This window comes from Alligator mississippiensis, chromosome 2, assembly GCF_030867095.1.
Source record: "Alligator mississippiensis isolate rAllMis1 chromosome 2, rAllMis1, whole genome shotgun sequence".
Classification (NCBI taxonomy): Eukaryota; Metazoa; Chordata; order Crocodylia; family Alligatoridae; genus Alligator; species Alligator mississippiensis.
The window spans coordinates 167,774,463-167,789,964 of NC_081825.1; the positions used below are offsets into that span (position 1 = coordinate 167,774,463).

The 15,502-nt window shown below is 41.8% G+C and overlaps 1 protein-coding gene across 2 annotated transcripts in view; it reads right to left on the reverse strand.

Moving 5' to 3' along the window:
• The window catches only part of SLC4A4 (solute carrier family 4 member 4), a 320,050-nt gene that overhangs the window by 21,476 nt on the left and 283,072 nt on the right, over positions 1-15,502 (reverse strand). For both annotated transcript variants that reach the window (XM_019493526.2, XM_014607383.3), the window contains exons 16-19: positions 15,138-15,326; positions 9,700-9,813; positions 8,629-8,790; positions 552-730 (exon numbers count right to left, since the gene is read on the reverse strand). In XM_019493526.2, coding sequence (XP_019349071.1) covers positions 552-730; positions 8,629-8,790; positions 9,700-9,813; positions 15,138-15,326 — 644 coding nt within the window. The remainder of the gene's footprint in view (positions 1-551; positions 731-8,628; positions 8,791-9,699; positions 9,814-15,137; positions 15,327-15,502) is intronic.

A 15,502-nucleotide genomic window follows, 5' to 3' on the forward strand; every position in this document is an offset into this window, starting at 1 on the left:
CAAAATTATCTGTAGTAAAACTATTCCCTTCCTCAAAGCCTGGGAAATGTGCTCTAAAAATTCTGGATAAGGTGCACAAAGATGAAAGGGGATTCAGCTGCAAAACACTGGAGAGTTATGCTGCTAAATCCCTTATGATCCTAAGGACAACTCAACTTTCCTATTTCACTCTCAAAGCTGTGAAATAGTAATGGATAGGTACCTATTAATGAAACTTTACAGGACCTCATACTAATTAAAATTCATTATGCAAAAGCTTGTCAATTTTAAGATATGTTGAAGGGTAATGAAATGCATAAAGTCCAGCACAATAGGGTGTGTGCCTGTCATACACGCACACAGAACAGCTTAATTTTTTTCCTTTTAAGCAAAGAACATTGCAGGAAAAAAACAAGAGCTGTAAGGAAAACTCAGCTGAGCTGAAGACTTCCTGTAAAACTGATAGCCAGTTTCTCTGAATCACTGCTGTGTTTATGGTAGGTCATTTAATCATCTGAACAGTGAACTTTTAGCAAGCAAGGCAAATAAGGCCCCTCTTTGGTTTGGCATACCTTACTCCCAGAAACTTGGGTTGTTCTCCTGGCGCTGAGGTTTCTGTCTCCATCTTCAAGCTGTCAATGTGTGCAATGGAGATCACAGTAGCAGCAACATACCAAGGCAGGCCCATGAAGGAACAGACGATCATCAGAACAGCCACCCAAAACAAGTCCAGATGATATCCAGCACCTTTCTGTGGAGGGTGACAGGTGACAAGTGCAGTGTTAAAGTTAATTCTTCCAAATGTCCTGGGGAACCCAGTGCTCTCTCATAGCTTGAAAGAAACAGCCAATGTGTCCAAAGCAAACAGCAAATCAAATAGATTTAACAGCAAATAGATCAAACAGCAAATATCAACACATTATTGTGGGGAATGACTTAGCTTGATCTGAGAGACCCAGGAAAACTGAAGAGAATATGGCATGATACTCTTTGGAGGATAAATGATTAATATAGCTACTGAACACATGCAATTTAACTGTAAGCAGCCTAGTGAGTAGTTTAGATGGAGATCCAAATTGTAAATCTGGCAATTTGTATGCCGTTAACTATCACTGCCTACACAAGACACACATGGATAACAATTTGGAGGGTGTTACTGAACATGATCAAACCCTTCAACCAGCACAATGATGGAGTACATCTGGATAAATCCAGCTCTGAGCTGAGAACAACTGTAGGAAGTAATATAAACCAGAAAAAACCTAGGCTGGACACGCACCAAAGCTTGACAAGAATTTTAACAGTCAAAACAGCATTATGTACACCTCCCAACAAAAATATATTGCCTGAATATATTCTAGGCATAGTGTTTCAAAGCTCCTCCTGTAAATCTCTGTTCATGTTGTAAAATTTGTATTTATACACATACACACAATTTCATATTGGTATTTGTCTAGGTAAAAGTCACTGTTATTTTATTAGGTAACATGGTGAGAAAGAAAACAGATGCACCAAGCCCCTGTAGCGTCTATGAAAACAGAACTGTCTGTGTTCACAGTGTGAGGTAGTTATAGCAAGAAGAGAATTTGGAAAGTGCTAAGGCGTGGAAAAATGGTCCAGAATACAGGATCACAGCTTGTAACAGAGCATTAGCTGTTACACTATAGATCCTATTACAAATATACAGGACATGTCTCTTCACAGAGTGAAAGGCCAGGATCTCACCTGCTGCTTCTTACAAGTCTGATCCTTTTCTCGGAAATCTCATTTAGGAGGAAGCTTAAGCAAAAAAAAATCTATTAGCGTGAAGGAAAATGCAATGGGCAGTATATGCCCGCACAAGCAAAATTACTCATTCCTTCAAAATCTGTCAGAGGAAAGGCAGTGCCAAATGACTATCCAGGCAGATACATGCCAGGGACTGTCTCCTTCCTTCCTCTTGCTCTACATTGTCTGGATGCTGTACATCTGCAGCTCCCATTAGCCTCCATGGGTTTTGTGGATACTCAGTACTTGTAAGAGTCAGGCCTTCCTCTTTGGGAAAGTGGCAGCTGCCCACAATCACACACTTCTCATGAACCCGCTCTACCTACCCAGCAAGCCCTTTTGGCTTGGAAACATCCTTTCTTTTGGCATAAACTACTTTAGCAGTGCCTGCCAAGTTATCTCCTCCTATTTTAAATGATTAGCCAATTCACCCCTTAGTAAAAGCAGTCCAAAGCTAACCTTTAATTTTAATAAGCTATTGGGAAATACCCATGGGCATAACCATTTTCTGAAACATGCGTGATGGCAACCTTCAGTTCAAAGGGTTCTAAAAGCTAGACTGTGTTTGTTAAAAGTCAACATTGGCCATCAGTTATCACACTGTGATATTTGAGATCCTGGACTTAGAGCAGAAAAGAACTGCAGGATTTAGCTGCAATAGGGAAACTGGTGGCAGTCACTACAAAAATGGCCACCATTGTAACCATATCTTCATGGACATCCAGATACGTTCCTAGTTGTTGAGAGCAACATGAACAACCTAGAGCATTAAAGCATTTTTAAGGATAAAAGTGGTCTAAGTTTGCCAAACTGAATTAGAAATAACTCAACCTCTTCTAATTATTTAATATGAGATGTCTATGGAAATAAACTTTGAGAAAACTGGTTATTTCACCCAATGAGAAAAAAAAAGGAATATAACTAGTGGTAGGCAAGTGAGGCATCAGTCTCAGGTACCAATTTAGAAGATGTACAAGAAGGCCCTGGGAGGCCTGCACTGCTACCTGCAACATTGTATGAGCAGCCCATGCCTGGGGAGCTCATGCCACTACTATAAAGGCAGTGAACCTGGTGCAGGAAGGTTAGCACTCAGCACCCTGCATGGCCCAGCCCAGGGCACCAATGTTCTTACTTACACCTCTGACCAAAAAAGGCTTCTTTTAAGCAATATCTACACACTTCTTGCTCTAAACACAAAAATAAGGAATAAGTTTGAGAAAATGAGGGGGGCATAGAAGAAAAGCATCTGTAAAATAAAACTCTAAAAGGGCTATATTAGGAGTTTGATAGTTTAAAGGAGATTAGATGTTTTAACATCTGTTAAATTTGATTTTACTAGAACTAACAAGTGAGTTAAAACCTACTCTAGCGGGGAAAGGCACCTAGCTAGACCTGAATATTGTTTATTGTTTGTGCACTTTTTATCTTTGGTAAGCAAAGTTTCAGACAATACGTCAATAGGCATCCAATATTTTAACAAGGTACTCACACCAAAATTGGCCTACTTCTCCTTACAGTAAATCTGCATATGGCTTTTTTTTCTGAGAGGAACTAGAGAACCTATTCATTTTCTCTCCCCTCCTCAACCTCATTTACACAAAAAACACATTCCTATAATCAGAAACAAAGAAAGTGAATTTTGATATTAAAATAGCCCCATGCTGAAATATTTATATTTTGTAATATAAAAATATATGGAGGGTTTTGACAGAATAGCATTTTGCCATTTCTGTTAACTAATCATTAAAGAATTGAAGCAACAACCTGAGAAAATGCTACAGTGGATATTCCCTCCTACTTATTTTTTTCTGCCCATCAAACAGTGGTTCTCTATCTTTTTATACTAAAGGCACCTCTCAGAAAATGCCAGCTCTTCAGTTTCACTCTTTTTTTTTTTCATTATAGAAAACTAATACAGCAATTCTTCTCTTACAAAGAACTCAGAAAGACTACAACAGAGTGTTTTTGATACTGTGGATTCCTATTTGAAATCTCTGGGTTTATCTTGTGGGTCATGTATAGGTGTTTGCATATCATGCAGTGCTAACCAGGGTGCCACAGCACCCTGCTTCAGAATCACTAGCATAAGATGTAATATAGTTAAAGCAAAAAACAATGTTGCTCTTCTGAAATACTTTAGTGAGCCCTGGGGCAGTTTCTCCAGCAGGGCTGTTTCAGCCTTGTCCAAAGTAAAGGTGCATCTCTAAGGGAAAAATATAACCTAGACTTTTCTTCAATCTGGTGGCAGTGGCTTCCAAGAGAAACCACCACATTGCTGGTTTTTATCATTTAAGTAGCAAACTCCAGCTAAAGGATAAAAATTTACATGGAGCCAAAGAGTCTGGGGTGGCCAGTCTTGTAGCCACCCTACTGGCAGCCAACCAATAGGGAAGAGGTGATATGAACATTACCCTAGGGTTATACTTCTTGGCAAGTTATCTACTGCCTTCCCCAAGCTTGCTCCTGATGGAGATAAGATAATTTGGTCTGTACAGCAGCACAAGCCCCAGACTGGTGAGAAGAGACACTCTCAATTCATAATTGGCTCAAGCCACCTAGCTGCATGTGAAGAAAGAACACACACTCTAATGCAGGGGTTTTTAACCTTTTTTAAGGAGTGTACCCCTTCTGGGTAAACTTCTGGCAGAACGGGGCGGGGGTGGCAGTGGCTGGATGCAGACCAGGGGTGGCTTCCATGAGGCAGTGCGAAGTGGTGGATGGCAGCAGTGGCAGCTGCTGTGCGCAAGCTCTTCCCCCCGCACCCGCACATTGGCTGGCCGGGTGGTTGCATCTGCAGAGGGAAGCCGCTGCCCTTGTCCCACCCCTGGCCCTGCTCCTGGGAGGCGGCAGCACAGGGTGGTGGGTGGCAGCGCTCCATTCCTGCCCACCCGCCTGCTCATACCCCCTAGCCCCTTTCCAAGTACCTCCAGGGGTCTGCAAAACAGGCCCTATTCAATTTGGGGTGTGCGAAATGGGCCTGCAATAGTAGGGGTGTATGAAACAGGCCCTATTCAATTCGGATTCTGCCGAATCAGGGACAGTGACTCGGAGAATCAGCGATTCAGCCATAGACACAGCTTTAAATGTTTTTTATACATACCTCTAGGTGCCAGGCACAGCTTGTGAATGCTGTGATGGTGGGGTGGATGAAGCATCTCACAGGAGCACAGGGGGGCTCCTCATATGCTCAGTGGCAAACCCGGAAATGGATTCTTCCGGTCCACTTCCAGGTCCACCAGGGAACAAGCAGAGGGGCCCCCTGAACCCCCCCCAGCTTGATGATTGGCCGTGAGGGGACCCCGGGTACCCCCCAGACCCAGGAGGTACCAGTCACTAAGCTGGGGAGGTATGAGGGGGGTCCCCGTGCATGCTCCCCAGTGGGCCCAGAAGTGCTTCTGGTCCACTTCTGGGTTTGCTGCCGAGCGCGCTGGGGACCCCCCATGCTCCTGTGGGACACTCCATGCGCCCCAACACTGCAGCATTCATGAGCCGCCTGGTACCCTGAGGTATGTAGAAAAAACATGTAAAGCTGTGTCTATGTACGAATCGCCGAATCTTTCCGAATCTCCCCGAATCGATTTGGAGGGTTCCAATTCGATTCAGAGAGATTAAAGGGTCACCTGATTCGAGTCATAGTCAGAGATTCAGCCAGTGAATTGGACTGAATCACCTCCAAATTGAATCAGGGACCAAAGCTTCACACAGCCCTAATGCGTACCTCCTATTGAAAACCCCTGCACTCATAAGACTATCTGGGAGCTCTTTCAATTAATCGCTCATATATTTTCTGCTCAACTCAGTTTTATAACTGTGTTCATTTTATAAGACACTTCAAATTGAGGTTAGAAGAAAAACTGCCCCTTTCAGGAAGATGCATATAAGATATAACTATGTGAAAAAACTGGACAAGATGAGCAGGAAGGGATGTTCACCTCACTAAAGAAATGAAGACTGGTACAGTCCAGAAGCCTGCATCAAGCCAGACCAGCAGTCAGTGAGCCAATGTTTTGTCATTTAGATCCCTTCAAAAGCTACTTTTTCTTTAAAATCTTTCCTTTACCCCTACTATTCTAACTTGGTCCTTTAGGTCAACAGGAGATTACTCTTAAATCTATATGTTGTTACACATTTCCAACCATTATCATAAGGATGCGAACAACTACCTCTTCTTCAAATAAGAACTGGCACAAGAGCCCCTAGCTAAATGGCTCTCAGTATTATAGATGAGGTTAACACCTAAACAGTGACCTCAGCATTACCCTTGTCCTGAATCAGTCGTTATTCCTACAGTTTAGACCTTTTTAAATGTCTCCTGTCTGCAGGAAGGGAGAGTCCTTTTTACAGCAACTCAATATTATTTGGTAAAATTCACCCTGCAGGGCTGAGAAAAACCCTACAGAGCCATAAGAAATAGTTAAAGGTCAGCATAGAAAGTTTATTTTAAAAACACTGCAACACACAGCATTGTAAAAACACCATTCACGAGTGGGGATTTTGACTCTTATTTTCCTTACTGTATCTAAAATGCCTCTACAGTTTATTCTCCTGCATTCTGCACTAGAGCAAGAACTTTTCAGCTGCTAAACTGTGGTCTACTTATGACATACCAGTCAAGACTGGGTTTCCTAAATCATCACAGGTCTCCAAGGCCCACATTCTTAATCAGGCAGCCATACTCACATGCAAGTTCACTATGGGGTAACAGGTATATAAACTCACCTTGTTGCAAACACTATAATCACCAATGATTTTCTTATGTGATAACCATGTTGTTAGCAGGGGCCTGACAAATCTAAAAAAACTTTGCCCATTTTGATAAGGCAAGAGAAATCCTGGATCAGATGCAGTAATCCAATGCATCAAGAAAAAACATCCTCTCAAGTCTCAGGTTTCACTTCTACAGATTTGAATGAACTATCCCCACCTCCACAACTCCATCCATTACTTTTAGCAAGTATAAGGTCTGGAAGGCAAATGTGTCCCTCATCTTTCCACACAGAATTCTAGTAACTGCCAAGTTAATTTATATACTCTTCCAATTTAAATGGTTGGATGGGAAGATGCCATTAACCAAACCTACATTCAAGATCAAAGCAGGGTGGAACAAGTCTCTCACTACAAGGAAATCTGCCAAGCAACTGTCTATTGTAGGTATTTGTAAAATGCCATAATATCCTCCCCTCAGATCACTGCCCTCCCAACACGACCCAGAAACTCAACTCATTATGGCATATCCAGAGGCCAAGTGGTCCATAGCCTGAGTCTTTGATAGACCATCTGTATTTTCCTGTGAGGATAAATACATGCAAGATTGTGAAGTGCTTTTCTACTGTAATTTCTACTGTACAGATAAGGAATCGAGATACAGAGGCCAAGACCCAGATCTGCACTTATATTTAGGCACTTCACTGCTATTCCCATGGGAAATCAATGGAGGTTGGGCTGCCAAATACTTTTTCATGGCTCTGGGCCTAAGTTACCCACCCAAAGAAGTCTGTGGCACAGCAGAGTACTGAACCTTAATCTTCCAGGTTTTAGGCTAGTGTCTTAACCACTGGCCCAGCCTTCTTCCTGGCTTTCTCCAAGTAGGGCCTGTGGGGTCAAGGTAAATAGACAGGAAGGAGTTCAGTTCTTAAAGGATGGCTCTTTTTATTGTTATTATTATTACTACTAGCATTTATTAACTTGAATTCTGCCAATGGATAGTTTCTCCACAACAGGAAACATCTACCAAGGACCTTTAGTAATAGCAAAGAGCAACACTGCTGGCAGTAAGGACTGCTCCATTCAGTGCCTCCTTTGACAGAAGGTGCATACAGAAAAGATGAAATCTTCCACACCTGCCCCTCTGTCTTGCACTTAAGAGAGTGAGGCTCATCAAGTGGTTAGGCAAAGAAAATGATCTAAGAGGAAAGGAAAACAATGTGCCACCCTCCCTCCAAAGTCTGCTTGATAGGAACACCTTTGTAACAGGAATGTACCTGTTGCAAAAGATCTGTCCGACATACCTGTCCTCACCTAGGGTGAGAAGGGCATCTATGCAGAAGGAAAATCTTTTTCCTTTGCACTGTGCTCTCACAAGCCCCCTCCCCTGCCTGGCTTCTTTGGCATTTCCTTGTGGGTAATGATGGACAATGCTGAAAACCAAGAAGACATCACCTAGACAAACATCCACAAATGAGAGTTTTGGGAATAAATGAGTTCTAAATTATATTCATGAGATCCTTTTGCAGTTAATCAGGAGTTTGTATTTTTAGTAGTACAGGCCCTGCCAGGAACTCTGGATTCAATTTTAAGAGGCATCAATCTCCTGCTGGGTAGGGATTCAAAAGTGGCTAAGCGGAAATGTCTCCTGACAGAGAAGGGCTGACTTAGGTGAGCTGCTCCAGAAGGACCATCCCTGCCAGCTAAGCAGTGGATAGAGTGCTGCCTCCACATGCCTGGCCCTGACACTATCCCCATCTCTAGGGCAGGCAGAGTACATGGCCAAATGTTAGATATACCAGATTGGTGCTAGTGGTAACTCTTTTTGCAGGAACTACTATTAAGGGTCAAGGACTTGGCTTCTTATATTTATATTCCCCTTACTCAAGACTGAAATCCTCCTGAAATCAAAATGGCACAGTACCTGGAAGAACATTTGGATTTGGCCCACTGGCCATGTCCTTGCTTCACTAAGAATTCACATGGTGCTTGAGAAATACATATTGGTGACTGCTTTCAGCAATTCTAGAAAACAATCCATGTGTAATTACACCCAAATAATAAGTTTCTGACACAGTGACGATCTCCATTCCTATGGCAGGCTCCCTCCCCATCTCTCTCTCAGAGAGGGTAGGATTGTCACTTCTTTGCAGTCATGCAATCACAAAAGGCACCAACCTTAAGTTTATGTTCTTTCCTGTTGACAATGACAGCTGTTATTTGCTGGTCCATGAAGACAAGAATAGTCACCAGCAGAGCAGGGATGGCAGCTGCAAGGTAAACCCACCAGGGATTTCCTCCAAATGGTGGAATGAACCAGCCTCTGTTGGGACTGGTCGGCTGAGAGGGCAAAGACAGAAACACATAAATCAGAGCAGCAACATGTTAATAATTTTATCCCCCCAAAACCACATTCACACAGCAACAGTGCTCAACACTAACATGCCAAAACTGGCTAATAGAAGACTGCTGAGGGCTTAATCCTGGACACCTGTAAACATCAATGAAAAATGAAGACCTGATATAAAGGGTCATATCTTGCAACCTTTGCTCATGGTGAGTAGTAGCCAGATCCACTCGTTGATGGGGGGATGGGGATGGCAAATCAGGGCAACTGCCCCAGGCCCCATGAATAGTGCCATACAGGCCCTGCAGACATTGGTACGTGCCAAGGGTGCAGGTGCCACCACTCCGCACAGCCGTCATGCGCCACTGGCTTCACACTCCACCCACTCCCCTTCCCACCACCGCACAGGCTGATATGCCCCAGGCCCTGCACATCCCTAGGGTCAGCTCTGGTAGTAGCTACTGTACACTATAGTAGTCTATAGGTCCAGGCTGTGGAGACTTTTTCTCACATTCATGGACATATTCGCTCAGTTCCACTAAAACCAGTGGGACCACATGTGGACTACCAATGACAGTAAGTAGAACAAGTATCTGTCCTGCTGAAATCAGGGAGTGATACAGCTCAGCATTATCTGGGCAGAAGTACTAGGCTGTCTGTTAAAATATTTATCAGCAGGATTGAGTAGAAGACAATTTGTACCAACTGAAATGAAGTTAAGGGAAAGGATATCAATTTGCACATCTAAACAAATATATCTGTAGCTGTCTGAGAAAACTAATCCTTTCTGGAGAGCTTACTTTCTTAGGTAACTGACAATTTAATACCAGGAGACAGACAAACTTTACACAAGACATAAAATAAAGTGATGGTGGCCTTTTCAGAAAAGACCTTAAACATACCTTAAATTCACTTGGCACAATTAGTTTTGGTGTATCCACACCTACCAGAGCATCTATTCCACAGAAAATCAGAATGGACAAGATAATGGCAAAGTCACTGATGAGCTTCCTGGCCTGAAACAAAAGACAGAACAACAATAGCTAGTACACTGTAGGAACAACCATTCTGTTTGTGCTTTGGTTCCAATGTGATGCTCCCGCATTTCCCTTGCCATAGAAACAATGGTGCACTTTGTAGTCTGATGTCATATTTTAAATGTGATCTGATACTTTATTACACTGTCTGAAAGTCAAACAATTAAGCCTAACTAGAACTGCAAAAATAATCCCCAGGAAACAAGAAAACTTCTTTTGTGGACAACTGCCACAAGAATTTTCCCAAGCTGTCTTACTGATATTCTTCTGTTTTGCAGTAGCCAACAATCCCCAACACAGATGACTACTTACTTTGGAACTGGTTCTGAAAAAGCTACAATACAAACTTGTCAAGGAAAATGGTCTTTTGTTTAGCCAGAGGCTTTCTTAGATAAGACACACTGGAAGACAGAGTGGTGAGAGATTTCCTTTGCGGATCTCCAAGCAGCTTTCTAAATGAGATGCAAGATATTCATGGAGATTAATACACAGTAAGGCCTTTACTGGTAATGCTGTTGATGTCATTTGTCAGCTGTCAGTGTTAGATACAAGCTAGCAGCTAGGATTAATAAGGTTGAGGGACACTGTCTTCATATGGAATGCATCTGGCACTGCTTTCCAAAAGGCCAATAATTTCAAAAAGGAAAAAATGCAACAATAAATAACTTCCACATGCTTGAATGAAATAAATGAGCTATGCTGCCTTTCAAGCAACACATCCAGTCCCTCTTCAGACTATGTGCCTCCTCCTATTCAGCCTGATGCACAACCCAACACATAGAGTTCAAATTTAAGAGAAGAGTCTTGTGAGAGGATCCCAGAACATTGCAGCTCACATTCAAGTGCTGCCAGGTAAGGCATAACCTCCAGCAGACAGGAAATGGATTGTCCAACTTAGACCAGCTTCTTTTCCAAAAAAGGCTTCAATAAGCTGATTGTAGGTTTTGTCTGGATATCTATCCATCAGTTCTTCAGTTTCATTGCACAACGAGTTAATGTTACTCTGGCCCTGCAGTCCTACAGGTATTTTGTAAGGGTGCAAGTAAGCAGGCTGACAAGCTTCACAGCATTCTGCTTTGGGGGAGAGAGGCTTTTCTGTGTATCCTACAGGACAGGACCAAACAATTTATGTGTGGCCTTAAAGTGCAGCTGCAGGGTCAGATTTGAGAAAGAACTTAGGCACATGCTTATGTGCAGCCCTATTCTGGAACGGTGCTTAAGGACATGCATAAGGGCCTGAGTGACTGTAACACTGACTCTCCTTAATGATATTCTGCCCAGGAGAGGGAGGAAATTATTTTGCTCTTTATAAAAAATACTCCAATCGCTTCAAATGAAAATTATACACATAATTAAAAAGGAGAAGCAAGATTGAGGGGAAGAAGGGAAAATAGGTAAAGAAATACAACATGTATCCTGGATTGCTCTATTTCAGAAGGGATAAGGTTATTTAATTATAAATTGCTTCACTGGGTGCAACTACGAGATAGCAAAAAGCCAGGTGGTCCCCAAAAAACTTACTCCAGTTGCCAAATCTGACAAGCACTCATCACTTTGCCTAGCTTCACTATTGCTTTCATCCTGTATGGATGCTGCAAGATTCAAGGAAGACCTTGCATTAATCTTCTCTTATTTGCCCAGTCAAAAAGTCAAAGATCCTTCCAAGTCTACTGATGTATTGGGACCAGTGTGCTTAAGACACACCAGTTTCTGTAGTTAATGGCACTCCAAAGAGTAGTGCAGCTAGCATCATGTTCTGGCTGCCTGTGACTCCATAACCTGAATGACCAGTTATGATACTATAACTTGCTTCCACCTCTTAAAGGGGGAAGTCATTTCTTTGCCAACATATTGTCTTGTTTCAACATGGAAGAGAACATGCTGAAATTGCCAGTGGTTTCACTGAGACCAAAACAAGCACACACAGAAAGGGTCTGACCGTGAGAGAGCTACCAAGAACCTCCAGCTCTCAAGATGTAGCTTACCAAACTTTAATTATCCGTGTATTTATTTGTACCATCAGTAAATGTGTAATGGTCCCATCAAAGAGGTGGAAATACTGCAGAAGACAATGGTGTTTGTTAAGCCTTGACTAGCATAAACTACAAGAACATACAAATGCAGCTAGGGAAGTTTAAGTTAGATATAGGACAAACTTTCTCACCAGAAGGATAGTAAAGCAGTGGAACAGGCTGCCGAGACAGGTGGTAGAATCTCCAGCCTTTGAGGTTTTTAAGATCCAGCTAGACAAAGCCTTGGCTGGGATGATATAATTGTGGATGGTCCTGTTTTGAGCAGAGGGTTGGACTAGATGATCCCCTGAGGTCCCTTCCAACTCTAATTTTCTATTATTCTATATAAATTTGATTAAAAAAATAAAACCTAATCAACATAGTTGAATAGGTTCTGTGCATTTCAACAGTGACTTTGCAAGCACTAAGACTTGCAGCCACTTCTTTTTAGATTGAAGGACTAGACCTGTGTGTTGAATTATTAGTGCAACCAAGTTACAGACAGTACTTCTGTGACATTTTCAAACACTGTTGGGAACTGAGCCAATAAACAGGTTCATCTGAAATATGTGGGTTTGCCTTGCTGCCAATCAGATTTGTGTGCATGTGTATATGTTGAAAAGTAGTTTAAAAGTCCTTTGAGACTTCAAGAATAATTATCAACAAGGTGAGGCTTTTATAAGCATATGTATTTTTTTTTAAAAGCCATCCTATTCACACTGACTTGTATGCTCACACTAATTGACAAGGTTTTCATAATCTACTCCCAACACTGTCAATGATGGATATTCAAAAATTATGAATCAGTCTCAAAAATCATAAGATTTTAACAAAATAATGAATTTGAGGCTCTTTTGCTTCCTGGTTTCTGGTTCTTTTGGGTTCATGTTTTCATGCATTTCTCTGCTGCCATCATGTCTAGACACTGTGAAAGCCAGGATTCTCATGCAATGACAAGATTCCCAAGAGTTGGCACTATAAGAAGAAAAAATCCAAATATCCCAGAGGTAAAAACAAAGACGGGTAGAAAAACTGACTCATTTTCTTAAATATGATTTGATTTGCAATAAAAATGGGATATTTAATGTTTAACTATAAACACAATATAGCAATGAAGATGTCATATCAGACCGTAAGCAAAGACAAGGAAATCTGAGACAGGAACCTAAAAAATGAATCCAATGGCATTTTCAATTCAGATTCAGTAGGAATCTTTAACACTACTCAATTCTTCTTTATGGCATTAAAGCAACAAACAAAACAAGCCACTGAAGTGAAAAGAAAATGAAGACAAATGCTTGATCTGCATGCACTTCAGTAACTCCACTGAAGCCAATGGAACTATGACCACTTGATCCACCTGAGAATCTGATCTCCAAAATCTAGCTAGACAAATTTTGGTCCAATTTTTTATCCTTTTGTGTAACCTTCTCAGAATTGCTTCTGTTGGGCTCCTCAGGGTTTCATAGTTTCATAGTTGTTAGGGGCTGGAAGGGACCTTACAGATCATCGGGTCCACCCCCTCTGCACATGGGCAGGAAGACTGCTGGGATCAGATGACCCTGGCAAAATGGGCATCAAGATGTTTTTTGAAGATTGCCAGGGTGAATGACTGTAGCACCTCTGGAAGGAACCTGTTCCAAACCCTCAGCACACAACTGGTAAAGAAGTTTTTCCTTATGTTTAGCCTGAAGCAATCTTCAATCAGTTTGTGCCCATTATTTTTTGTCCTCTCCTGGGGGGCCTTAGTGAATAAATGCTCCCCCAAGCCCTGATGTATGCCCTTGATATACTTATAGGCTGCCACGAAGTCCCCTCTGAGTCTTCTCTTCTCCAGGCTGAACAGTCCCAAATTTTTCAGCTTTTCCTCATATGACCTGGTCTCTAGGCCTCTAATCATGCATGTGGCCCTCCTTTGGACTCTCTCAAGCTTCTCTACATCCTTTTTGAAGTACGGGTCACATAGGTACAAGAAAATCAAGCTACATTCCAGCCTGAGTGAAATTTGTTTTCTTTTCATTAAAAAGAATAAAAAGTTCCCTTCTAATGTTACATCACTGTAAACGTCAGCCTATCCTAAATTCTAGTGCAGGCAGAATGCCACGGCAGACATTCTCAGCAAAAACCTGTTTTGTTACAGAGAGGAACCTGAAACTAGCATGTCTATTTTCTTTTCAGTCTTAGCTCTTGTGAAATTAGGAAAGGCTGGATCTTGCCAAAGGCAGATGTCACCATCCCATACATTGCAAACTGTGGAGAACTGGGGTAGGACTTTTTCCATGTGTTCCCTTGCCTTCAACTGTTATGACAGGTGTAGCTGGGAAGACAAAACAAGCAGCTTTTGTTGATCCACCTTGGCTCTGTATGAGTTGGCTGCAAGCCTGGTACACAGCCAGTTTAAATCAATGGGAAGATCTCCATTGACTGCAATGCATTTTAGATCAGACTCTACAGGAGTAAATGGAATTAGGGCTAATACATGTATACCATGAAATATTCAGGAAGTGCACTGCAGCTAAGTTAATACTATCTACCTAACCTTTACACTGACTTTTTTGATCATTCAAAGTTGGCAACCTTAACATTTGTGAGGCTTCCAGGTTTTCCTCTGAAGACAGAGAGCTGAATGAATCAATAGGTTTATAGGGAATTAGGAGACAGAAGACTTCTTAATGCTGTACAAATAACTTCATTTTATTTAGGAAAACTGTTAGATCATGTATTGACTGCACCTCTGTGCCATTTGATAAGGCAATTTGTATTTGTGTGTTTATGCATACCACACAGGACACTGTGGATCACCATATTATCTATCTATGTGGAGGGAAATAGCACTACCAGGGCATTGAAAATGGCTATTTGAGAATGCTGTTGGTTCAGTTATCTGTACTGGTGAATTCTTGATGCTTGAAGCAAAAGGGTTGAGGAGACATGTACCAGCAAACAGTAGAATAGTAAAGATCAGCTCAAAAGCCTTGTCTATGTTTAGCTTTACTACCACTAGATATCCCAGACAAAACTTTCAGCTCTTTTTCTGTCTTACATGTGTCCTCCATAAATTGTAGAGCTGAATTGTAAGAAATTCTGTTACTTGCCTAAGCTCAGTAGTATTTTGAAAGGCATATCTTCTTTCAACAAAAAGAGAATGCCCTCAGTGCGTAAACTTGTAAAAACCTTTGCCCCTCTGTGCTGCAGGTATAACAAAAGGAAGATTTGCAGACAGGGTTACAGTACTGTACGCACTCTAGAGGAATAAGAAAATACACCTGTGTAAGGAACAGAGATACTTACAGTGGTTGGGAAATAGTGACTGGTCTTGAATTTCTTCAGGGCCATAGAGCAGGTGTAGGTACCAAAGAAGAGGATAAAAGACATGAGGCTGATATCAGGTACATATTTGCAGTTATTGCCTACAAGCTGTCCTCCATATTTCAAACACTCCTCCTTTGCCAGAGATGACCAGTCAATAGTACTGTTGAACTAAAGGGGAAAGAAAACATCTCATGAAGCTGAGATCTGTTATGTTAATTCATGAAAATAGCAACTGAAATGGAGAATCCTCTGCTACCAAGCTACAACCAAAGGATATGAATCTCTGCAGGTGTGTGCACCAATATAAGGCCATTGACTGGGTAGCAGGGGAACATCAACTGGGA